This window comes from Bubalus kerabau, chromosome 3 (genome assembly GCF_029407905.1).
Source record: "Bubalus kerabau isolate K-KA32 ecotype Philippines breed swamp buffalo chromosome 3, PCC_UOA_SB_1v2, whole genome shotgun sequence".
Classification (NCBI taxonomy): domain Eukaryota; kingdom Metazoa; phylum Chordata; class Mammalia; order Artiodactyla; family Bovidae; genus Bubalus; species Bubalus kerabau.
The window spans coordinates 139,655,659-139,683,433 of NC_073626.1; the positions used below are offsets into that span (position 1 = coordinate 139,655,659).

The following is a 27,775-nucleotide window of genomic DNA, read 5'->3' on the forward strand; positions in this document are numbered from 1 at the left end:
GAAAGGGAGAAAGAACCACACTGAGTCTCATTTGGCCTTTGTTATCCTGGGCAACCTCAAAAATGCTGCACAGACTCACTGTACTCAGAGGTCTAATCTATAAAACCAAAATAACAGCGACTCACCTGAATAATACATCATCTCTCTTGACTCATCCAGCTGTGCCCCATATTTATGTCTTCTGGATGGGACATGAAACTTTACTGTTTAAGGTTATTATAAACAAACATGGTTTCACTTTCCTTTATATTTTCCTGATGGTCATAAAGGAGATTAATTCCCTGTTTGGAGCTGTGAGGGGGTCAAGCGATTTGCCTGTTAGTGGCAAAGTTGAAACTAGAATTTAGTTTTCCAGATTCTCTCAGTTCAGTACTTTCTCTCTCACATGTCATATTAATACAATAAATATAAAATAAATATATTATATATAAGACTTCCCTGGTGGCTCAGACGGTAAAGCATCTGCCTACAATGCAGGAGACCCAGGTTGGATCCCTAGGTTGGGAAGATCCCCTGGAGAAGGAAATGGCAACCCACTCCAGTACTCTTGCCTGGAAAATCCCATGGACGGAGGAGCGTGGTGGGCTACAGCAAAGAGTCGGACACGACTGAGCGACTTCACTTTCACTTTCCCAAAAATAGTTGGAATAATCCTCCCACTCATTAGCAGGGTTTTGGCTGGGTTCGAGTCCCAGCCATGAGGGTTCCAGTCCCAATCTGAGCTAAATGGTTTCATGTCTGGTGGTGAAAGTAAAGTCCAATGATATAAGAACCAGTAATTCACCCTCAATTTCAATGAACTTTCTATGGAGAAATTTACAACTTTATAACTCCCTAAGGGAAAATATTATCATTTCTATTCTCTCTATATATGGGTATATACACCATATAATGACTATATATGTGTATATATTTCTAGATACAGTACTCCTAACACAATGACTAACAATGAAACAATCTTGCCAAAAGTTAGAAAACAAATAGGAACAATCTCAAACCTGGGGAGGGCACTCTCTGTGCACTGAATTCTCAGAAAGAATGAGAAGGGAGGTGTAAGCTAGATTTTGAATGAGACTGTGAAGACTGTGGAGAGTACATCTTTCATGTTGGAGAATAGTAGACAGTGGGGTTAGAAAAAGCAACAGAGTGGAGGGAGCACAATGCCAACAGAAAGAGTTTTAACCTAATCTTCTGAGCAAACAGGAACTGAAGGTCTTGAGCAAGAAAACGGCACAGTCTTTGCAGTTAACCTGGCCACACTGTGGGTGGGCGTTCAAGGAGAAGAAGGCGTTAAGAGAACCCAGTTAGAACACTATCACGGCAATCCAGGCATCCCAGAACTTTCCCATCTCCATGTATCTTGGGCTCCCCAGTTACAGCTTACAGGGAAAGAGTGGAAACGACAGATTTTGTTTTTACTTCTTTGATGTTGCTCTATTCCTGGATGCAAATTTGGCTCCGCATCTTGGCAATTTTCCTCTCCTCTTTATATATAGCCCAAATCTCCTGTCCCCAACACACTACTGCTTCCAGGTGAAATCGAGGTTACTCCCTTTAGTTCCTGGAACACTTCCATCTCCACCCCAACAGAACCTCCATGGAAATAAGTTCTGTTTTGTCAGACTTGTCACTTGAGCACTGAATTTAAATCATAGCATTTCAAAAATAGGCCACAACCATAAAGAGAAAAGCAAAGCAAAACAACACAGACATACTTTGCCAAATGCCATATTTGTATTGGGATCTGCTGCCAATTACCCACATCTTTCTTCACTCTGTCTAGTTTGAAATGGCTTGAGATCAAATCTCAACTTGAGCTAAGTTAATTAAACAGTGTTCAGGAGTTAACATTTAAAGAAAGTTATTTTAAGCAAGAACACAATAGATCCAAGAGGTTAGCGTATGCAGCATATTTAAACCAATGTAATTTTAGTGAAACAGAAAGAACAACAATATACTTCTACAACAGTTTCCTGTTTGAGAAATTTTTATAGAGGTTTTATTTCCTATCTTAGTTTTGTTAACATTCTTTGTATAACTGTATCTTATAGCATATTGAATTTATGTGGTTTTAAATACAACCCGTGATTTTAAAATGCTAATCACTGAAATGAAAGCCATTTGAGTGAACTTTGTGGAGGAAAAACATATATATGGCCAGAAGATGATTTTCTAGGGTAATAAGTGTATTCAGTGTAATTTCTTTGTTCAGATACAGAAAGTGGTTCTCAGTTTTAGGATGCATTGTACAAGCATAACGATTTTACTAATATTTGATATATACATTCCTTATCATAATAAGGACAGTGATAAAATAATATTAAAGAAAAAATATGACAGAACATAAATTACAGTAATATTCTCTTGTGATCTAGAGTAATTATAACTTGAGAATTACTGGCAATTGGAATCTAAATAAACCAATTCAATCATCCTTTAAAAAACAAAATCAATGTGGAGAAATAAAAGGCATTCAGCAGGAAGGTGGCAATTTCTTGTTATATTTGGAGGAGGGTAGAATGACCGCATTATGAGTTATAATGAATTAACTCAATCACATAAAGTTATTCAACTCAATCACATAAAGTTATTCATGGCTCAGGCAAATTCCAAATTGGGTTTGTCTAATTTGTTGGAACCTGAATTCTCTCAAAAGTCACCTTTTGCCCAGTTAAGTCTTTCCAAAGTCCAGGGGAATTTCCTTTTAAACCTCTCCTTCCTTTCTGTAGTTCTTTTTCTTGGAATTCCACAGAATTCCTTGGAAAGGAAGACAGCAGTAAAACTCTCACTACTTCTCCACAGGGAGCCAGATGGGAGATTATGGAGATGCGCAAAATGGAGTCACCTTCCTGGCCTTGGCTGTTCAAATCTAGGGCAGTGCATTGACCTGGACCTCCACTAGTCTCTGCCTGAGGTGCCTGGAGGGTTCCCGGCTGCCCACAAAACCAGGAAGGTTACAAGGAATGCAAATCAAACAGGGACCCTGTCAGGGTAGTCTTCCAGGAAGCATCTTTCCACTTCCCCATCCGATGTCATAGCAAGGGCATTCCGTGACAGATATCCAAGGGAAATGATAAGACAGCAGGAAGAAAAGAGTCCAAGATACTGGAAAACATTAGATAATATAAAGTGGGAACTTTTGCAAAGACGAAGAGTCATATCATATTTCCTTGCTGGGATACTAACTCTGTTCATATTTCCTTTGTTTCTCTGCACAGCACCCCACCAACAAGAAATGAATGAAATGTTTTTTAAAAATTAATCTGGTACATCAGATAACAATTACATTCAATTCAACAAAGACTGATTAAACGTTAAGAAATTTACCAAGGGTAACAAATTCTGACACTGAGATACACCAGTTTCTTCCTTGATGAAATTACCAAGGTGGAAAGGGAAGAATACAACTTGAATGTAAGGTAGATACCATAGGAGAAGTACATAAAGAAGGGGGAGAGGTCGCATTTGGCTTCCTGAAAGATGTGGCCTTTGAAATAAAGGTTGGAAAGGATTTAAACAGGTAGAGATGGATGAAATGGGGAGGGAGTGCTCCTACCTCAGAACATGAGCAGGAGACTAAACGCGCACAGGGAACAGGTTTACGTAGCTGGAGCCTGAGACACAGGAGGGAAACTGAGAAGTACACTGGGACCCTATCCAAGAAGGCTCTGAATACCAGGTCTAGAGATCTGGACTCTCTCCTTTACAGCTGGGGAGTCATATATGTTTTTGAGCAGGGGAATTATCTAAGAGTTGTGCTTTAAAACAATCACTCTGGAAATGGATTTGTATGATAAATTGGAAGAAAAGACCAGAGAGGTAAGTTAGGAGACCACAACAACAGGCTGGGCAATATGTCCTGGGGCCAGTGTCCCTCAGCTCTTTTACCTATCAGTCCCTAAAAACTATCTCCACCTTTAATGCAACAAGAGCTAGCCAGCTCCAGCATGGCGGTCTCCATTCAGAAAGACTCTCACCAACTTCCCAGGTGAAATGCAGGGCTCTGGAGCGCAGCTGCCCTGATCATCTGCAGAGGAGTAGCGGAAATTCTGTAGCATTCGCTTTCTTTACTTTTCCACTTGCGCAAGCACGTCCAGTTGCCTACTCTGCTCTCTTCAGCTCTGGGACAGGAAGTTCCTAGGGCTCTTGAGTCTGTTAGCATCCTGCATCTGAACAACGGGCTACTTCTCTCCCCTCTCTACCACAGAAACCAGAGCATCATGCTTTCGGTTTTGGTGCTACATCTGTAATTTAGGTTTTGGTGAAAAAAGAACTTATCTTTATATCGTAAGCTCAAAAAGCAAAAATGAAAAAGACTCAAGTATAATGCTGTCTTTATTTCCTAGTTCTAAAATTTAGTCAAAGAATAAAATTCATTTTTTTTTAATCATGCAAAGGGTAAAAAATAGAAATATTACAAGAAAAGGACTTTCTAACACATTAAAACCTCTGTGCATTTACTCTTTGTCTTATATTTGCTGGTATTTGATCTTAGTAGCTCTCTTGTTGCAGCAACACAAAGACAGCAGTAACAATCTAATGTGTATCCTTCTACATCTTTCCCCAAGTCCTTGCTGATATATCAAAATATAGATACAGATATAGGAGGCAACAGAGTTATCTCAAAGGTGGAATTTTTCTGTTCCCGTATCTTCGTCTTTACAAGAACAATAATACAGTGAGGACATCCCCCAAGTCACCAGCTATAGGATTAACTCATTTCTTTTCATAGCTATATAGCACTCCACAATACAGACAAATCACAATATATTCCATTATTCTCATGGCTGGGCACTCAGGTTGTTACTGGTTGGTGCCATAACCAACAGCCTCAGGGTATCTATCCTGGCCAGTGCATTTCACAGAAAAGTGCTACCAGAGCCGAAAGCATTCTCCGAGGACCCACTAGAGTGCCTGAAGAGCTATGAATGGTGGTTCTTAACATGGTAAAGGAGGCAGGGACCAAACCCAGCCCCAAGAAAAAGAAATGCAAGAAGGCAAAGTGGTTATCTGAGGAGGCCTTACAAACAGCTGAGAAAAGAAGAAAAGTGAAAGGCAAAGGAGAAAGGGAATGCAGAGTTCCAGAGAATAGCAAGGAGATGTAAGAAAGCCTTCTTAAGCGAACCATGCAAAGAAATAGAGGAAAACAGTGGAATAGGAAAGACAACAGATCTCTTCAAGAAAGTTGGAGATACCAACGGAACATTTCATGCAATGATGGGCACAATAAAAGACAGAAACAGCATGGACCTAACAGAAGCAGAAGAGATTAAGAAGTGGCAAGAATACACAAAAGAACTATACAAATAATGTCTTAAGGACCTGGATAACCACAATGGTAGGATTGCTCTCATACCATAGGAGAGACATCCTGGAGTGTGAAGTCAAGTGGGCCCTAGGAAGCATCACTATGAACAAAGCTAGTGGAGGTGATGGAATTCCAGTTGAGATTTTTCAAATTCTAAAAGATGATGCTGTTTAAGTGTTGCACTCTGTCAGCAAATTTGGAAAACCCAGCAGTAGCCACAGGACTGGAAAAGGTCAGTTGTCATTCCAATACCAAAGAATGGCAGTGCTAAAGAATGTACATACTACCATATAATCGTGCTTATTTCACATGCTAGCATGGATATGCTCAAAATCCTCCAAGCTAGGCTTCAACAGTATGTGAACTGAGAACTTCCAGATGTACAACCTGGATTTAGAAAAGGCAGAGGATGCAAAGATCAAATTTCAACATTTGTTGGATCATAGAAAAAGCAAGGGAATTCTAGAAAAACATCTACTTCTGCTTCATAGACTACACTAAAGCCTTTGACTGTGTGGATCACATCAAACTGTGCAAAATTCTTAGAGATGGGAATACCAGATCACCTTACCTATCTCCTGAGAAACCTATATGCAGGTCAAGAAGCAACAGTAAGATTCGGACATGGAACAACAGACTGGTTCCAAATAGGAAAAGGAGTATGTCAAGGCTGTATATTGTCACCCTGTTCATTTAACTTCTATGCAGAGTACATCATGAGAAATGCAGGCTGGATGAATTACAAGCTGGAAACAAGATTGCTGGGATAAATATCAACAATCTCAGGTATGCAGATGATACTACTCTAACGGCAGGAAGTGAAGAGTAACTAAAGAGCATTTTGATGAGGGTGAAAGAGGAGGGTGAAAAAGCTGGCTTAAAACCATTCAAAAAACTAAGATCATGGCATCCGGTCCCATGACTTCATGGCAAATAGATGCGGAAAAAGTGGAAACAGTGACAGATTTTATTTTCCTGGGCTTCAAAATTACTGCAGATGTTGACTGCAGCCATGAAATTAAAAGACACTTGCTCCTTGGAAGAAAAGCCATGACAAACCTAGATAGCATATTAAAAAGAGACAAAGCTGTGGTACATATACACAATGGAGTATTACTCAGCCATTAAAAAGAATACATTTGAATCAGTTCTAATGAGGTGGATGAAACTGGAGCCTATTATACAGAGTGAAGTAAGCCAGAAAGAAAAACACCAATACAGTATACTAACGCATATATATGGAATTTAGAAAGATGGTAACAATAACCCTGTGTACGAGACAGCAAAAGAGACACTGATGTATAGAACAGTCTTATGGACTCTGTGAGAGAGGGAGAGGGTGGGAAGATTTGGGAGAATGGCATTGAAACATGTAAAATATCATGTATGAAACGAGTTGCCAGTCCAGGTTCGATGCACGATACTGGATGCTTGGGGCTGGTGCACTGGGACGACCCAGAGGGATGGAATGGGGAGGGAGGAGGGAGGAGGGAGGAGGGTTCAGGATGGGGAACACATGTATACCTGTGGCGGATTCATTTTGATATTTGGCAAAACTAATACAATTATGTAAAGTTTAAAAATAAAATAAAATTTAAAAAAAAGAGAGACATCACTTTGCCAACAAAGGTCCCTATAGTCAAAGCTATGGTTTTTCCAGTAGTCATGTATGATGTGAGAGTTGGACCATAAAGAGTGTCAAAGAATTGATGCTTTCAAATTGTGGTGCTGGAGAAGACTCTTGAAAGTTCCAAGAACAGCAAGGAGATCAAACCAGTCAAGGCTAAAGGAAATCAACTCTGAATATTCATTGGAAGGACTGATGCTGAAGTTCCAATATTTTGGCCACCTGATATGAAGAGCCAACTCATTGGAAAAGACACTGATGCTGGGAAAGATTGAGGGCAGGAGAAGAGTGCAACAGAGGATGAAATGGTTGGATGGCATCACCAACTCAATGGACATGAGTTGAGCAAACTCCAAGAGATAATGAAGGACAGGGAAGCCTGCCATGGTGCAATCCATGGGTTTGCAAGAGTCAGACATGACTTAGTGACTGAACAACAACTACAGGCTATAGGTTTATGAAATACGCAAAAGAAGTGTGTGACATAGTCCCTTCCTCAGACAGTACCAAATATAGCTGGGGAAGTAAGCCAAACCCACACCAAATAATTAAACTGTTTTAAGACTGGACTGAGCCACGTTCTACAGACTTTATACATGGAGTGCCAGGTTTTCCTCCAGCATGATGATATCTCAGAAGTCCCTCTAACCCTAATATTCTAAGAAGCTTCTCTGATTCAGAAAAGGAGGAAACAGGAAAGACTAAGAAGTCAAGGAGGTGTCTGTGGAGGAGGCAGGACTTTGATCAAGACCCAAGAACAGTTTAGATCAATGGAGAAAAAGAAATTGTATTTCAAATGAGCCAGGGTACACCATAGACTTGAGCCACGAATATGTTCAGGAGAGTGACACAAAGCAGGCCCTTCTCTAGGTCACAGCATTTCCAAACACGCCCTCTCCCAACTCCTCCACTCCCATCCAGCCTCGGCTTAAGGTATAAAGAATCCCAAATTTAGCTGCCACTGAGCACTATATTCACATGGAATCAAATGCACTACTTCCAGCCAGTGGGAGCTTGAAAATACTCCCCAGATGTCTTCTCTCCCTGTCCTCCACACACCCCTGCCCACCCCTGCATGCACACACACATCCCACCTTGTTCTAAGCCCTGTAAATAATAGTAGTTGTTTAAACTGCTTCTGTCCATCTGGGAAAGAACACGTATAACATGGAGGAAAGAAAAAATGAAGTTTCAGTGACTGTAATTGAACCAAAAAACTGAATTTGAGAATAAAAAACTGTTTAAAATGTTACTGATAAACTGACTACTACATTGTTAGTCTTTGACCCTATGTTGCCAAACTATGTTTGTAACTTACCAAGTTCATCTAAATATAGAGCACGTTTAATAATACCATGTTTTAAATTTTATCATATTGGTAACTAAGATTTGAGAGTTCCCTGTGTATGCTGGATATATTATGCCTTGATACTAAATATAAGTGGCTGTGACAAAGTTCTGAAAATGAATTCAGCAAAGTAAATTAATGTGCCTTTTATCTCAGAGCCTTGAGATTTAAAAGTTGCATGTAATTTTTAAAAGTTAGAATCACAGGGAAATTTATGCTTTTCTTTTTCTTTTCACTGTCCTTCCCAGTCTACAATTAGCTTTCAACACATTTTTTAAACTTAAGGAAAACAAGATTTACTCTCAGGATGTTTACTTGAACGCCAAGTTGAAAGACATAATCTTGACAGGCACAGTGCAGAAAATAAGGGCTTTTCATAAGGACAGGGAATTATTGAGTTTAAAGAAAACCTAATTTGCTTGTTGAAGCTGAAACTCCAATACTTTGGCCACCTGATATGAAGAACTGACTCATTTGAAAAGACCCTGATGCTGGGAAAGATTGAAGGTGGGAGCAGAAGGGGACGAGAGAGGATGAGATGGTTGGATGGCATCATTGACTCAATGGACATGAGTTTGAATAGACTCTGGATGTTGGTGATGAACAGGGAGGCCTGGCGTGCTGCAGTCCATGGGGTCGCAAAGAGTTGGACATGACTGAGCAACTGAACTGATTTATACTTTACAGTAGGAAGAAAAAAAAAAAAGCCCTTGACCTCCACTGTACCAGCACAACCACAAAGGCAACTGAGGTCTGAGACTGGGTACCAGGAAGGCAGCCAGTGTCTGATGCTTCCTACGGCTGGACCAACGATAACTGAGGTGGTACCTGTCTTGTTGGCTCCACATACCCTTTTCCTCACCAACACTCTCCCTGAAATTAGCTTTAAGCCTTTGACTGTGTGGATCACAATAAACTGTGGGAAATTCTGAAAGAGATGGGAATACCAGACCACCTGACCCGCCTCTTGAGAAATCTGTATGCAGGTCAGGAAGCAACAGTTAGAACTGGACATGGAACAAAACAGACTGGTTCTAAATAGGAAAAGGAGTACATCAAGGCTGTATATTGTTACCCTGCTTATTTAACTTATATGCAGAGTACATCATGAGAAATTCTGGACTGGATAAAGCACAAGCTGGAATCAAGATTACTGGGAGAAATTTAAATAACCTCAGATATGCAGATGACACCACCCTTATGGCAGAAAGTGAAGAGGAACTAAAGAGCCTCTTGATGAAAGTGAAAGAGGAGAGTGAAAAAGTTGGCTTAAGGCTCAACATTCAGAAAACGAGGATCATGGCATCCGGTCCCATCACTTCATGGCAAATAGATGGGGAAACAGTGGAAACAGTGTCAGACTTTATTTTTGGGGACTCCAAAATCACCGCAGATGGTGACTGCAGCCATGAAATTAAAAGACACTTACTCCTTGGAAGGAAAGTTATGACCAACCTAGATGGTATATTCAAAAGCAGAGACGTTACTTTGCCAACAAAGGTCCGTCTAGTCAAGGCTATGGTTTTTCCAGTAGCCATTATGGATGTGAGAGTTGGACTGTGAAGAAAGCTGAGTGCCAAAGAATTGATGCTTTTGAACTGTGGTGTTGGAGAAGACTCTTGAGAGTCCCTTAGACTGCAAGGAGATCCAACCAGTCCATTCTGAAGGAGATCAGCCCTGGGATTTCTTTGGAAGGAATGATGCTAAAGCTGAAACTCCAGTACTTTGGCCACCTCATGCGAAGAGTTGACTCATTGGAAAAGACTCTGATGCTGGGAGGGATTGAGGGCAGGAGGAGGAGGGGACGACAGAGGATGAGATGGACGGATGGCATCACCGTCTCGATGGATGTGAGTTTGAGTGAACTCCAGGAGTTGGTGATGGACACAGAGGCCTGGAGTGCTGCAATCCATGGGGTCGCAAAGAGTCGGACACGACTGAGCGACTGAACTGAACTGACTCATATGAAGACCTCAGGAGTGCCTTTGCAAGTTAAACCTAGATTTGGGAACCTGCCCTACACATCTAACATCAAAACTCTTAGCAACTGTAACCCAGTTACCACACTACACTGCAGTGGTTTAAAATGTACCATATAATCATATTTCTTTAGAGATCACAGTCCCATTGTCCCAAATGAGGACTTTTGGCTGCCCTTCCTCCTCCCAGGGATAGAACTGGGCTTGGCCACAGGCAATAAAACCCGGGTCTCCTGTGATGGACATGGCCTGCCCGGACATGTTGAGGCCTGTCCCTGTTTCAGAGAGTCTGAGTACATTTGGCATGTATGATTACATTTGGCTTCTTGAATCATGACTGATCAAAAATGTTGAAATGAGGCCACTGAGGGAGGTAGAAAAATTATCTGAGAGGTCAGAGGCCTGGTTTTGCTCTGGCCCTAGTGAGCAGGTATAATAAAACTAGGGCAAGTCACAAAGCTAACAGAAACCTCAGTTTCCTCCCCACCAAGGGCGGGTTCAAAACAGTCAACTCTTCAAGAAAAAGAACGGGAAGACCAGATTTTACGAGGGAAAAAAATCCACTGAAGGGTCCAGGTGATGGTAAGCCCACTTTGCCATAGACCATGTTGCTCACAGCGAGGGAACTAGCAGGACCTGTCTGCTTGGAACCGGTCAGAGGATTGGGACAATCAAGAGTGTGCAGTTCACAGTGCTTCTTTTATTTTTGAAAACCCACATTATGGGTACAGAAGAAATTTAGCTAATGATTCATAGCTGGGTTGCATATCAGAATCTCCTGGAGAAGTGGGTCCCACCCCATTGGACCTGATGCAATAAGTCAGAAATGGAAATTCTAGCAAAGGCTCTTGAAAAGACTTCCCAGGCAACCTACATGTAAATACATGTTTCCTCAAACATATATTTACCGAATCTGATCTTTCATATCGGTACCTTAGAAACAGTATACTTTTGACCCCATAGTCCACTTCAAGGAAACCATCCTATAGAAATAACTAGTGAAAAGTGGAAGTCCCTCAGTAGTGTCCCATTTGTGATCCCACAGACTATAGTCCATCAGGTTCCTTCTGTCTACAGAATTTTCCAGACAAGAATACTGGAGTGGGTAGCCATTCCCTTCTCCAGAGAAATAACTAGGTAAGTATGCTTACACTTTTTATAGAGAGATGTTCATACCAGTATTCATGATTGTAAAAATTAGAAAGGAAACAGTATAAAGGCTTAGGAAATGATTAAATAAGCTAAAATACATAAAGCCAAAAAAAGATACAGAAATAGGCACCAGGCACACAAAAAGATGTTAAACATCATTAGTCATCAGAGAAATGATGACTTTTGATTTGCAAAATCAAAACCACAGTGAGATACCACTTCAAATACACTAGGGATGGATAAAACAAAACAAAACAAATAGAAAGTGTTGGTGACAATCTGGAGAAATTGGAACATGGCTGATGCGGGTATGAAATGCTGTAGCCACTCTGGAAAACAATCTGGAGGTTCCTCAATAAGGTAAGCCTAGAATTCCTATATGACCCACAAATTCCACTCCAGGGTATATACTCAGAAGAACTGAAAATGGGTGTTCAAACAAAAACTTGTACACAAATGTTCCAAAAGGTGGAAACAACCCAATGTCCATCAGCTGATTAGCAGAGAGGCAAACTGTAGCATAGTCATAAAATTGAATTCATTTTCATGCATTGGAGAAGGAAATGGCAACCCACTCCAGTGTTCTTGCCTGCAGAATCCCAGGGAAGGGGGAGCCTGGTTGGCTGCCGTCTATGGGGTCGCACAGAGTCGGACACGACTGAAGCGACTTAGCAGCAGCAGCAGCAACTGTAAGAAAGGAATGACGTACAGTGACAGACGCTACAACATGGACAAACCTTGAAAACATTATGCTCAGTGAATAAAGACAAAGGTCATAAAAAGGGCACATGTTAAAGGATTCAATTCATAGGAAACATCCAGATTAAGCAAATTCATAGCGACAATATGCAGATCAGTGGTTGCCAGGGACTGTGAGAAGAGGGAGGGGAAGTGACTGCTTGATGGAGATGGAGTTTTCTTTTGGGGCAATGCAAATGATCTGGAACGAGGTTGTGGGGATAGCTGCACAACATCATAAATGCACAAAATGCCACTGAACTGCTCGCTGGTGACCTAGTAGTTAGGTTTCTGGGCTTTCACTGCCATGGGCCGTGTTCAGTCCCTAGCTGGGGAAGTGAAATTCCATAAGCCACATGATGTGGCCTAATGAAAATGGTTCAAATGGTAAATTTTATTCATAGTGTGTGTGCTTTACCACAACCAAGAAAAATGCACAATACATAAAAAAGAATATTTTCGTTATTAAAATTTATCTTTTGAGGTACATTAATAACAAGAGTGGAAAACATGGGAAAAGCAGCCTATGAAAATACTTCTAGTGTGATCCCAGCTTCTCAATATATAAACACGCACAGAAAAATAAGCACTGGAAGGAAACATGAAAATGTCAAACAGAGTATTGAGAGATACATTTTCTGTCTTACATTCTTCTGTAATGTCCACATTTTCTAATGTATTATTTTTATTATTAAATATCATTAAATTACTGTTAAATATTACTCTTATAATCATAAATTAAAGAACTATTTAAAAAGATGAGACAGCTTGACTCTCTAAAGTACAGATAGGAAAAGGTAACAGGAGGAATGAAAGGTGTAAAACACGCATGATGTAATGATTTCATTAGTGGGGGCAAGACAAAATTATGGAGGGTTCGAGACTTCAACAATCTGAAGAATTTACGTACCATCCAAAGCTGGAATTGTGGCTCCAGATCTTTTGAGTTTTCAAGAGATTCTGGAGCGCCAGACTTTCAGCAAAATGCCCTGGTTTTTAAATGTTGGCAACTTAATTCAATATTTTTTCAAACACCCCAAGCCAAACAAAACACATCTGTGGACCGGATGAAGCCCACAGGCGCCAGTCAGCAAACTCCAGTTTATAGGAACGGGAATGCTTAGCCTGGAAAAGAAAACCTTTGAAAGGACACAGTAGAGACTTCAAGCGTCTGAAGAATGGCTATGTGAAGATACGTGAACTTAATCCATAAGTCTCTAGAAGGCAGAATCAGAACTAAAGGCAGAACTTGGAAGCAGAATTAGGCCCAGTAGATAAGGAAGGGTTTCTAACATTACAGGAGCTGTCTAACAGTAAACAGAGCTCCAAAATGCAGCAAGCTGCACATCCCTGAGGGTTCCAGCAAGGGCTAAGGAAATGGGATTCCTGCTATGGGTGAGAAGCTGGACAAGGGTCAGTGGTTCCCAATCAGGGCTGAGCATCAGAAATCTGAAAAAAAAAAAAAAAAAAAATACAGATTCCTGGACCCCTTTCCAGAACCATGAGGTGAGGCCCAGGACTGTGTATTTTTAAAAAGCGTCTCAGCTGCCTAGCAGATGATTTAGAACCACCGCCATGAACCTGACTTTGATGCAGGAATTCTATGACTTTAATCCATGGCTTGACCTAGCTGGCAAGGAAGGCGAGGAGGGATGGAAGGAAGGAAGAACAACTTACTGGAGCTCGTTAGGGAGCAGGCTCTGTGCTAAATGCTTTCTTATGTCATCTCACGGAATTTTCACAGCAATTGCTGGACATCAAAAGCCATGATGTCCTCCATTCCATTTCCCAGAGAGAGAAACTGAGGCTAGGGACGTTTGAGTATGACCCAAGTTAACTGCCAGATACTGGGAAGATTTTTCTGGCTCTGAATCACATGCTGGTTCAACTCCACCACAATGCCCTCTTCTACCAGCTCAACTAACATCTCTCAAATGCCCCTGAGGAGCCAGGCAACGTGCCAGGCAGAGGAGATTCAGTAGTGATTAAGACACAGTCCCCAGCCTCAGGAAATTTTGGAATCTAGTGAGGCAGAAAAGTAAGTAATTACATCACAGTGAGAAATAGGGAGTCAGACAGGAGGGGCACCCAACTCAGCTCTTAGTTATCAGGGAAGGCTTCCAGGAGGAGGTAACATCAAACCCCGGGTCCTAAGGTGAAAAGAGAAAAGGAAGTCCAGGCTGAGGGTGCAACACTTGCAGAGGCACAGAGGCCAGTGGGAGCCTAGCAGGCATGGGGAAATGCGGGCAGTTCAGAGTGGCCGGAACAAGGGATGCAAGGAGATGAGTGGCAGGATGTGGGACTGGCCAAGTGGGCAGGGTAGAGCCCCAAGCACTCATATGATATGCTAAGACTTTATCATGTATCCTCAGGGAAACAGAAAGGGTTTAGGTTTACCACAAAGGAGTGATGTATTCAGAATCACATCTTACAAAAGATCAGACTGGCTGAGGTGTGGAAATGGATTGGCAGGGCAGGACTGACCAGAAGCAAGGGGACCACATGGAGGGCTAAGGTAGTAATTTCAGCTGAGGGGGTGGTTATCCTCACCAAGACGATGGCAGAGAGGATGCTATGAAGCAGAGAGATGATCTGTGCCCCTTCCTCCCTGCCTCCCTCCTTTCCCTCTTTCTTTCTCTCTGTAAATAACGTTATGGAGCCAGGCTAAGCACTGGCCACTCTTTCAGACCTAGACATACAAGAATGAGCAAAAACAAACATAGTCTTGCTGTCATGCAGTTCACTTTCTGCTGGGCAGAGGATGTTTGTAGAAGCGTTTTTAAAAATATTAAATAATATACCAAAAGTATACTGATTGATTATGCTATCAATAATTATATCATAGTTAAAGGACATTAGGGGGCTGGCTCCTCCCTCCTCCATCATCAATTCCAAAAGAATCATTAAGTATAAGAGTCCCGTAAGATATATCTGAAAAATTATATCCACAGTAGCCCTGTACTCTCCAGCATTATGTTTCTAATATTCATATGTGAGGATATAAAGCAGACTGCCTACTCTTGGTATATTTCATTCATGCAAAGTAAAAAGAGTTTACCTCCATTTTAATACATTTTTCCTTAAACAGAAGTGATTGGCTTAAAAAATGGGTATGTCCTGTTTAAATTAATAAATTAGAAGAATTATTAACAATTTACTAAATGTGGCCTCATACTAAATTAAATGAAAACCCTTCTTGCTGTATTCAGGATAGATACCAGGTGGTCTGGGAACAAGTTTGGACTTATCCAAAAACAGACCACAGAACAAGCAGCCAGAGAGTCACAACTTTGTTGAGGGGTGGTGGGTTCTGAAGGGTCTCCCTGCTCAGGGTCTTGCAGATCTGAAGGGGACTCTCAGTGGTCTGACCCACTGTCTCCAGAAGTCTGCACATTCCAGGTCCTGAATAACCCTTCAGTCTCCATGCTGGGTCACCCATGAAACCTGGATGTTCCTATTATACTAGAGAGTCCTTGTGGTTTAAGTCACAGCCACGACATTCTTTTCATTCCTTTACTTGATTCCAGTATAAGAATGACCCTTGATGTCCTAGATGTCCATCAGCAGATGAATGGATAAGAAAGCTGTGGTACATATACACAATGGAGTATTACTCAGCCATTAAAAAGAATACATTTGAATCAGTTCTAATGAGGTGGATGAAACTGGAGCCTATTATACAGAGTGAAGTAAGCCAGAAAGAAAAACACCAATACAGTATACTAACGCGTATATATGGAATTTAGAAAGATGGTAACAATAACCCTGTGTACGAGACAGCAAAAGAGACACTGATGTATAGAACAGTCTTATGGACTCTGTGGGAGAGGGAGAGGGTGGGAAGATTTGGGAGAATGGCATCGAAACATGTAAAATATCATGTATGAAACGAGTTGCCAGTCCAGGTTCGATGCACGATACTGGATGCTTGGGGCTGGTGCACTGGGACGACCCAGAGGGATGGTATGGGGAGGGAGGAGGGAGGAGGGTTCAGGATGGGGAACACATGTATACCTGTGGCGGATTCATTTTGATATTTGGCAAAACTAATACAATTATGTAAAGTTTAAAAATAAAATAAAATTTAAAAAAAAAAAAAAAAAGATGGAGGAACATTTAACTCTTGCTGGGTAAGTAGCCTGTCTACCATCTTTGGAGAGGAGCTTCCACATCTTCTTTATTGATCTTTATCTGAGAATTTTCTTCATAAAAGTACTTAAAATTTGTGTTGCTATAGCAATTTGTATGTTTTTTTTTTCTTTTATGGCTTGCTTACTAAGCAGTTATTGCTAATATGAAGGAAAAATATTATCTTTGATATATTTTATATTCAATCACCTTACTAAGTGGTCTAAACTGATTCTAAGTACTTATTATTTTAACATCCTGGTTCTCCTGAGAGGAAATCATACTATCTGAAAATAAAGATTTTTTTCTCCTCTTAAAAAAAAAAAAAAAGAATGACCCTTGATTAAACAGCTGTCCTTGTGGATAGCACATTAAGCTGCTTCTCTTTTAGAGGTGATTTTAGTTTCTCTTTGACTTCTCAGATGTCTCCTCTGATCTTTTATCATCCTAGCATCTCAATGGCAAGCAAGAAAAACAATACCTTAACAAACAAATGTGTTCTTTCCCCTTTCCTTTTTTTAAACACCAACTCAAGTAGTTTGCACTGAAATCAAGTCACTGAGGAAGCCCTCTTGTAATTTCTTCTTTCACCATGATGATCTTTCATGGCTGTGTTGTACACTTTTCCTTGGTCCACCAGCCAAGGGAGGCATATTACTACTGGTTTGTAGTACTGAGTCAAAATCTGCTTTCCCAGGAATGTTACAGAAAGAAAGAACTCATGTCCCAAATGGTTCAATAATCCTAATCTTTGCATTTGGCAAATTAGAGAAAAATATAAATGAAGACAAGATATAAATTCCCTGAGTACTTATGGGCCAGCCTCCAAAGAGAATCAGCTTATAAAAAATATATCAGATTTCTAAAAGTAAAATTTAAAGTTCTCCTCCCCCTTTTATACATTATACAACAAGGAAAGAAGAAGAGGAGATGCCAAATGGTGATGGGAGCTTTTGTTGCTATTATTGGGTTATGGCTGTATAGTAGTCTTGAATAGTATTGATGAACTTAAAAAAAAAATTGCTTCCCTCAAACTTTCTAAATATATTTTATTTTATTCTGGATGTTCAAAGAGATGCTCAAGATTTGTTAAACATTTTAGATATTTTCTACCTAACTCCACAGAAGAGCCTCAAAACCAAGGTATGACATAAACCTGCCTTCAGGTGCCCTAGTGGAGAACACTTGATACCAATAACCACCCCACACACACATCAACAGTACAGAACCAAATGGAGGTCGTAGAGAGCTGGCCAGTTTCCCCTAAATTCACTGAAAATTTTACCTGCGTATCTAACCCCAAGTCTCCTCCCACACTGGGGAAGAATAGATAAACAACACTTGAGCAAAGAGCTGTTAGCCCTTCAACCTTCGACATCTGAAGACTAGTTCAGTTTCCCAGTGGGAGAGGTGAGCTGGCAAAGCTAAACCATGCCACACACCGTGTGCCTATTTTTCAGGAATGGCTTTCATTTTAGTGCTTTCAAATGGGTTCTAATGGTAACCTTGGAGAAGAATAACCCGAAACTCCATGTAAATGACCCATTTTCTCCAGGATGTTTTTCAGCTTCTCTCAGAACATAGTGTGATTCATCCATTAGGCTATCTGGAAAATAGGCATTTAGAATAAAGGCAAAGTGGATACAACAGCCAGTACTAGTAGAGACAGCTCTCTGGTTTGCTTTGTGCTGTTCAAGTGATTCATGAATGCAATTCATTTCCTTGCCTACAGTTCACATGCTCATAGTTCTTTAAAGATGAAAAGGCAAGATGTTCTGAGTAGTTCTCTGAGTGGACCAAATCCTGATGCTGTTTAGGCACTCCAGGATTCAAAACCCTGACTTTGTAAGAATTCTTAATCATTCATGTGAATGGACCCCAAGAAAAGGATAACTATGAAATCTACAGAAAATGAGTTTTAGTTGGCGTCATGCTTTAGCCCTGCTAAATCACTGACCAGAGTAACCTGGCCTGAAAACCTTCTTTGATACCCTTGCCGGGGTCCAGCTCCAGCACTGACTGCTCTCAAGTGGGAGAGCAAATAAAGAGAGAAATGATGACATGACTAAAGGCTAGAGGGTTGGAGAAAGGCATGACAAATAATGTAGTCAGCACTGCACTTCTCTTCCTGTACCTGTGTAGACATCACTAATCAAGCATGACATGTTTTTCAATCTCAAACAGACCTTCAGAAACTTTCTCAACAACTGAAGTACTCCAGGCAAAGACTAGCAATCAAGAACAGTTGATCTATTTGCCACTCTGATTTAAGAGAAAGCTAGACAATCCAGTGGATACAGACGAAGAAGAAAAGTTCTTTTATTTAACTATTTTATTTTCCTCTAAGAACTGGAATACTTTATAGAAATCACCATGAAAAGCTAGAAAGAGTTAAGCACTAAACGTTGCTTCTGATTTTAGAAAGATGAACAGACAAGTAAGTTGCCTCAGCACACAGCCCAAGATGCCTAGGAAGCAGAACAAAGAATCAGAGCAAGAATTTCTGTTCACGAGGAAGTGAAAACAGGCTGCATCTACAAGGTAAGGGTTGCTGGAGAGAAAGGGCACTTTGGGGCCTCACCTGGGGGACCATGGGCAAAGCAGGAAACTGCTCAGAAACCATAGGAACCCGTTCCTACTACCGGAAAGACTTCTCTTAGTTGCAGAAATTCCCTTAGGTTAAAAGTTTCCCCTTTAGGCTGAAATCACCTCTGAGTTAGAAGGTTATCACTTAGTCACATCTTATGGAGAATTAGTTTTTCTTTTCTTCTGACTCCTGAACAAAGACAGCAGCAAAGGCAGGATAGGTGTTTCCAACACAGACAAGGAAAGAAAGTAAATGTGATTTGGAGCCTCCTGAGAAGGGCTGCCCTGGATTGAACACTGGGCTTGGGGACTGGAGAACATCCGTGAGGGGCATTTTTTGATGAGTTACTACATGCCAAGCACTTTTGCTTCCTCTTTACCACCAACAGTGAGTTATTATTAACACCGTCCTTTTACAAATGAAGTAAATGAGGCTCTGAAATTTAAAGTAACCTGATCAACGATAGAAAGGTAGCGAAGGGCTAAGGCAGGACCCAAATCTGGATCTGTGTGGTCCCAACACTGGTGCCCTCCTCACTATGCTGAGCTGCCTCCTTGGGAAAGGCATCAAAGACACACTTGGCACCCTCGGAAATGTTCCTTAAGGCTGATGCCTATCTTACTGCATCACCCTCTTCCTGAGATTAAGAAGGAAACAAATTCTACTCTTAGAAGCTAGGTCTTAAAAGAGGACGGCCCCACCTGTTGGAACATCTTAACTTGGAGAGATTAGGGCACTGGGGCTAGGTGGACTAAAATGTCATGTATCGGCTTCCTTTGGCTCAGATGTCATTCCTCCTGCATGGAGAGATGCAGCTTCAAAGGAGGTCAGAAACTGAAGCTGAGCGTGGCCTCAGCTCTGCGCAGAGAAGAGTGAAATGTGTGAGGGACAAATGTCCTCCTGCGGCCTCTGATGCAGCACAAAGCACCCAGGGTGGAACCTGCTCGGGTCTGTGTTGTAGCCTACGAGCTAATCCTGAACTGCTCCCTCCGTGGGTTCACCTAGGACTCCAGACACTCCGTCACGTTCTGGAGGCTCCATTGCACACCTGTATGCCAAAACAGGATGTCAGGCCAGGGGGATGCTGGTCCCTTCACGAAGGGAAGCCTATGTTGCCCACTCTGATGCCATGAAGCAGGCCACAACCATTTCCACCACTCTTCACATTTCTCATAACTGGACTATTCACCCCCAGGATTCTGACAAACCACAGGCTCTGCCCTTCGAGCAGGCCCAAGGAAACCCAGGATTAATGCCCACCATGCTGGCGTCCCGGGCAGGCACACACAAGGGGTGACAAGTGATACAGAGTGCTTCCAGGGTGACCAATAACACAGAGGGGCTACTGGCGGGAGCAGGGGGCAGCGAGGAAGGCAAGCAACGTGCACTGCGCCCTTCCTACCTCTCAGACAACCGTACCAAGGAGCCAGAGTTCAACCAGGCCTGTTTCAACTCTTCCTCCAAAGTCCGTGTAACAGAAGACAAGAGTGAAAGTGTCCCTCTGGGTGGCTGCCTCAAAAATAATTTAACTTACATTTCCTGTAAATTTTGCAGCCTACGCCTTGATATCTCCATTAGTTTCACTGTAAAAGAATAAAATAATGTTTTTAGGTGACTGACAAAAAAAGTTAACTGCCTGGGAAGATAAATCACATCAATCCTGTGGATTGTGTGGACGCTGGCATATTTGAGGCATCCATCCTGGCATCCATATCAAGGAACACAATTTTGGACCAAGTCAGGGCCATACTGTCCTGCTGCCCCACCCCACCACAAGATTCTCCCTGTTTACCAACTTGGGAGAGTTGGGGTGTTAAGTAAGAAAGGCAGGAGGTTATAAACCATAACCCAGACAAGAGGGATAGTGAGAGACAGCAAGCAGGAGGTGACACAGCACAAGGAAGCCCCACAAAAGGTCAACTGTCAAGGCCAAGAGAGGCAAAGGAACACACACGATGGGGACCCGACACTTTGCCGTCTTCTCCAGATTTGCAACCATCACTCTAATGATGAAGGATTGGGAATCATAAGTCAATTCTCATGCACAGGAATGCACTTTGTTGAGTCTGTCTGTCTGTCATACACATAGACACACACACACACACACACACACACACAATCTACTGCCATCACTTTGGGAGAAGCAGAGGAGGTATTACAGGCACGCAGATCCTGAGACTTGAGAAACTGGAATGAGGGGGTGCTGGTGCCAGTGGATGCAGAAGATACCACACATCAGGGAGCACTTGAGCTGAGTTTGAAACCAGGCAGGTGGTGATGCAGTGAGACCACACTGGCATCAGATGAGAAGGTCAACTGGCCTCTGAGGTTGGTTATCATAAACCAGTACCCATGTGAGCGTGGAGAGCAGATAGCTCTCAGAGAAACTATTTCCATCATAGTCTCAAACCAAGAACCCCAAATGAGCATTTTCTGCACCACATACTTAAGTCCTTATAGGTGTGATGATCTAATCAACCCCGTGTTGCCTAGGCAAAGGCACATCTTCAAAGTCTAACCAAGACCATAAGTTCCAGAAGAGCAGACACAGTCACCATCGTGTCTCTAGCTCCGAGCACAGAGTAGGCTCTCAATAAATCTCTGTTCATTGAATGTAGAGAAAGGAAAGTTATTGCATTTATTATAGATTAGGTTCAAAATAACACATTCCTTTGTTCTGCCTCTTCTACTCTGCTTTCACAGTGTGTGTTAACCAATAAGATCACTGGAGGGTCTCACAGAAGAACTTCTCCATGGGTAAAAATTTGGCATCATGGCAACCGCTGTCACATCACACATGCTTTCTCTCAAAAGAATTCAGTAACACCTACGCGAAGGAGGGAGGCAGACATGTACACACGAGCCAGCCAACCCACCCGATGACCTCACGCCCCAGGGTGAGGGAGAGAAGAGAAGGCAGCATCCCTCCTCAGCTCCCTCAGTCAGTTGCAGCCCACTGTGCTCCTCCCAGTGTGCACACCTCAGACCTGAGTGGGACTCTGGTGTTTAAGGAAACATTTTTCACACACATCAGCCCCCACACACAAGCCAACTGCCTGTCTGGTGTTCAAAGAAAGTGCAATGCGTTCCAACTCTGCAGGCAAAACAGGCTGTGTTGGCCTCCCTGACAGACAGAGCATGGGCCTCCAACGTGGGGCTTTCCAAAGAGACTATCAAAGTTAATTTTTGACTCAATGTGACTTCTGCCTCATATACACATCAACAAATCTAGCCACTTGCTAAGCCCACCACCCACAACAAGAATAGGCTGAATAAGGAGTACCTTCCAAAGGAGAGGACTAGACCGTCTTCTTCCAAAGTGGTCTACAAAAGAAGTGGTGGTAATGTAGAAAACACTATTTCTGGCATGGATTACGATTCAGTACATGTTCTTCCAACCATCTTTCTGGTTTTTCTAAAATGAACCAAAATAATATTTGCATGGTGACTATTCTACAGCAAGACTGCTTGGAATTTTTCTACATTTCTTCTAATTGATTTCAGCACATGTTACTTCAAGACCTCTATTAAATATATTAAACATATTTAACCTTAGCTAAAATAAATCTGGCTAATTAAATGATATAATGAACAGCTCATTAGCAGAGCACTGGTAAATATTTCTCTACTCCGGCTAAGCAAGGCTTATTATACACTTGAGCACTATGTGATCTTATCATACCACAATTATCAGCCTTATATGCTAAGCCTAAGCATAAAAAATCTGTAATTGAACCAATAATGGAATTGGACCTGTCCATTTCTAAGCTTTTGGTGACTGGTTCACATGATCTTTTAATGGCCAATTTAAACTAACTGTAAGTTTTCATAAACAAGACAATTCAACACTCTTAATGATCTGTTTTATCAGACTTTCTGAGTAAACAAGCTTAGAAATTTTTCTTCCCTTGTTATAAAGATACATATCTCAACCACAGTCACTTTAAGAGATTAAATGTTTGTGTCTTTGGGAGCATAAAATCTTTCCTAAAACATATCTTAGATTTCATTATGCCATTTATTTTAGGATCACTGTAAAGCAATCCAATCACTTTAAGGAATAAAGAATCATAGAATAAGATGGAGGTTGCAGCTGAAGGGTACATTTGAATGAGCTATATATATATATATATTAACATCCTTTATTCCTGTAATTTTGTTGGAAATTGTCATAAGAAAACAATCAGGGATGAGCACAAAGATTTGTGTTCAAGATATTTATTGGGGTGCTATTTATTATAAAAAAATAATTGGAATCTTAATAATCTTAGTGTAATGAAATATGGCACACATCCAAATAGAATATTATATACCTATCAAAAATAACCTTTCAATATGTATGGCTGAGTCCCCTCGCTGTTCACCTGAAACTATCACAACACTGTTAACTGGCTATACCCCAAAACAAAAAGTTTTAAAAAATAATATTTCAAAGAATCTTTAAAGACTTGAAGAAATATTTGTTATATAAGATTGCTGCTGCTGCTGCTATGGAGAAAAAAAATAAACAAAACCATATCCAAGGCCTAGCAAACAGCATACACGTAAAAATAATTTTGTCACACCAAGTAACACATACAATGAGCTAGCAAACAAACCTGTATTTTAAAGTACATATACACAAATAAGCATAAATAAAACAGAAAAATATCAAGAAGCCAATAGTATTTCTCTTGGTGATTAGATTACAAATGAATTATTTTCTCCTTTTTTCTTTTTCTCATGTGTATATTCTAAATTTACAGTTAATAATCATGACTGATACAGTTGGGAGAAAAAGGAAACATTTTAAAAACTAAACATGAAAACAGATGTCTAAATGAAATTACAAGTCAGAAAGAGAAAAACAAAGATCGTATATTAATGCATATATGTAGAATCTAGAAAATGGTACAGACGATCTTATTTGCAAAGCAGAAACAGAGACATAAACATAAAAAACAAATATATGGATAAGAGGGAAAACAGGGGATGGGAGGAAGTGGGAGATTGGGATTGACACATATACACTATTGATACTGTGTATAAAATAGATAACTAATCAGAGCATACTGTATGGTACAGAGAACTCTACGCACTGCGGAGACCTGAACGGAAATGAAGTTCAAAAGGGAAGGGATATACATATACATATGGCTGATTCATTTTGCTGTACAGCAGAAACTAACAAGACATTGTAAAGCAGCTATTCTAAAATAAAAATCCGTTTTGTTTTTTTTTTTAATAAATGAAATTACTTTTTAAATGAAATTTTTGAAGCGTAACTAGAACACAGAAGCCCACTGACACTGTCAGGTACAGTAGAAGCAAAGTCTCAGGCCAGAGATAAGGGCTGCTTCTCCCCAGATGGGTGCTCCAAGTTAGGCCATGCCAGAATTCAGGGACTGGAAGAACCAACTAGATAGCCAGTGGGAATTTGCTGCCTGACACAGGGAGCTCAACCCAGTGCTCTCTGACAACCTAGAGGGGTGGGGCAGGGTCAGAGATGGGAGGGAGGTTCAAGAGGGAGGGGACATATGTATACCTGTGGGCTGATTCATGTTGATGTATGGCAGAAACCAACACAATATTGTAAAGCAATAATCCTCCAATAAAGTAACAATTTTTTAAAAAAGCAAGTTGATATGTTATCATTAGTTTTATATCAGCGCTTTCAATGTTGAGGTAATATATTAAATCTAAGAAAATCAAGGTAGCTTATTTCACCCTGTTTACTGAAAACCACTAAGAAGTAAATTTGTTGTTGTTGTTCAGTCACTGAGTCATGTCTGATTCTTTGAGACCTCATGGACTGTAGCAGGCCAGGCTCCTCTGTCCTCCACTATCTCCTGGAGTTTGCTCAAGCTCATGTCCATTGAGTCACTGAAGCTATCCAACCATCTCATCCTCTGCCACTCTCTCCTGCTTTTGACTTCAATCTTTCCCAATATCAGGGTCTTTTCCAATGAGTCGGCTCTTCATACCAGGTAGCCAGAGTATTGGAGCTTCAGCATCAGTCCTTCCAAAGAATATTCAGGGTTGAAGTAAATAGCCAGCTCTAATTTTTCAACTGATGCTTTTTCTCACTTTTGAGAAAGAAAAAGCCATTCTGATTGGCATTGGCTGGACTATAGAAACCCCAGTTTGGGGCAATATGAGGGTCTCTTGGTGCAGGGGTTAAACCAGTACCTCAGTTTAACACTTGAAATGGGGAAGTGTGAGGCACTGAATCTATAGTTTCCAATTTAATCCATGCCTAAACCCACAGATTAGATGACATCTCCCCAGATAATTTTGATGGCCTCAAATGGTTTCAATTAAGTGAAACAAAACATTTCTATGTATTTTTAATGAAGAATAAACACATTCTTGGTTGACCAAGTATATGGAAAAAAATATCTGGTACTTTAAAAGATACATATTAAGCCCTGTGACTAAGTAGCCGTTTAATTAAAGTATTAATAAGTGTCTCAACATAAATCCTACTGGCAAGGGGGTATACAGTTTTAGAAATCTACTGGCAGTTAGGTCTTTGGTCCTAATTTTGTGGCAACAAACAGAGATCCTAACAGCCAAGACATATTGGAGGTCTTTAAAACCTTTAAGCTTTTGTGTCAGGATTCACGAGGCTGCTTCCTCTGCATTCTTGTCTCAATTTGTATTCAAGTTCTCAACCTTGATGAATAGCAGCACCTGTCAGTTCTCTGTCAAGCAGCTAGGACGTAGAGGAAAAAACACAAAGAGTCACACAGACCTGTATTCAAGGATTTGCTCTGCCCCTTGCCACCTCTGAAACGTCGCCTCTGGATGCCTGTTGTCTTATTTGTAAAACCAAAAGATCACCCGGCTCTTCTGGCTATAACTCATGTGAAGGTACAGAGAACAAAGTCATCATTTAAAATAAAGTGTGTCTGGTACGGTTTTCAAAAATTCTTGTCTTGATCTCTAAGTAATCTACAAGAATGTTACTTCTACTCAACAGAGAAGATGAGTTGATGCTTTGCCCTAAAAGTCTCTCAGCTGGAGAAAACCACAATATTTCCTTGGCTTATCCTGTAAGTGATCCAACAAATTTCTTTGGCATACCCCCTGTGAACTATGCAATACCCTCCAAAGATCAGTGTCACTGGAGGGAAAATCTGGAAGCTTCTTTAGTCTGTCCTGCCTCCCTCCATTCTAAGAACTTGTCCCCCCAAAATCCCTGTGATTCCAATGAAATTATTTATAAAACACTTCCCTCAGCTGTCCTCATCACCAAGGCAGGCACATGACGCAGGTCAACCAGTCAGAGTTCTTTCTCAGAAATTGATTTGGATCCTGAGAGGACAGCAAGGGTGATTTCTCTCCAAGACACGGAGTAGAGGCATGTTTCACTGTCTTCCTCTTGCCCTTCTCTAACCGGAAGAGAGTAGCATTTTCATTCAACACAACATCAATCCACACAAAACTACCTTTTCTCACCTTTTTCTGCCATCACAAGCATGAGCTTCCAGGAAACACTATCTTACTACCCTGAAATAGCATGAAACCTAAGGCAGCAGTGGTTGGTATAAGCAAGTCAATTGACAGAAAACCAACCAACCAAAAGATTACTCTTTTAACAACAACAACAACAAAAGACACAACCAGCATCACAAATAAAAAGGCAGAACTGGCTGATTCGAAGCAGAATCACCAGCAGATGGGAGGCACCTAAGATAAAGGAGTTATGACTATTTTTTCATCACTGTTTGCCAAGTGAGCCTGGCTTTGCTGTTGAATAGAGATCATTTCATTTCCTTTCCACCTTTTTTTTCATGTCCCAATTATCTTCCACATTACTCGGTTATCTAGATAATCACAATTACCTATTTCCTGACTGATTCATATACTTTTCAGTTAAAACCCATAGAGAAGCAAAACAAACAAACAAAGAAAAATTCAGGGCATCAGATATTAAGTTCCACCAGGACTTCATTCAAAGGCTCTGAAATCAACCAGAAACTCAGATTCGCACTAAGGTCGAATGGCTCCCCAGATAGATTTCAATAGGGGAACACGTTAGTGTTCTTTAATATAGAAAACGTTAGTGTCACCCCAACCTACCAAAATTCAAGTGGTTCAACTAGAGAAAGACTGATACTTGCTTGAATGACATTACAGACTTTCCTGCAGGGAAGCAGCAAAATTAGCACATTCAACTCTATATCTCAAAGATACTTGAAATTGTGTAAAACAATTGAGAAATTAAACAACAGGAAAATAGCCAGATAACAAGTCCAGAAGAGCCTATTTTGCACTTTGGGACAGAGCAATAATGGTTCTGAGTCACTTACCTGTTCTTCTTCAAGAAGTACCCTTAAGATTTTCATCTTTGAGGTAATAAACATATGATAGGGTTATTTAACAACTGTGGGGTACAGTTTTCTCATCTGTTAAATGAGTGGGGTGGAGGGCTTGTTTTGGGGGGAGTTTGTTTTTGTTTTAGCTTATTTCCAGATCTAAAAAGTCTACAGTTCAGTTCAGAACACAACTCCCACAGTTTCCAGAAAAACATTTGAGTAATTGGCCCCAAAGGAAACAATATTTAGCAACAAAGCCCCAAAGCCCTCCACTCCTTGACTAAAATATTTTCCCTATTTCCTATGGATGGATAAATTAAGATTGGCAATAGCATGAAGGCTGAGGTTATAAGTAAGAAAATGTATAGGCAGAGTCAAAATACTGGAACAAATAGGAAAGAATTTCCTGATCTTGAGATCAGAAAACCAGAACAGGATGGATTCTTATTTGCTTGGGAAATCCTGTAATACTGAGGCCTGAGATCATTCTATGAGAAGCTCTGGACCCGGCATGACCCCCCACAAGTTGTCCCATCTCGGTCTCAGGGGCTAGCACTTTATACTCCATATTCAACAGTCATTATAAGCAGACTACCCCCAGGGAGGAT

At 41.0% G+C, this 27,775-nt stretch overlaps 1 protein-coding gene across 3 annotated transcripts in view; it reads right to left on the reverse strand.

Moving 5' to 3' along the window:
* The window catches only part of ANKRD44 (ankyrin repeat domain 44), a 313,852-nt gene that overhangs the window by 194,927 nt on the left and 91,150 nt on the right, over window positions 1-27,775 (reverse strand). For all 3 annotated transcript variants that reach the window (XM_055572997.1, XM_055572996.1, XM_055572998.1), the window contains exon 2: window positions 12,004-12,101. In XM_055572997.1, the coding sequence (XP_055428972.1) occupies window positions 12,004-12,101 (98 nt within the window). The remainder of the gene's footprint in view (window positions 1-12,003; window positions 12,102-27,775) is intronic.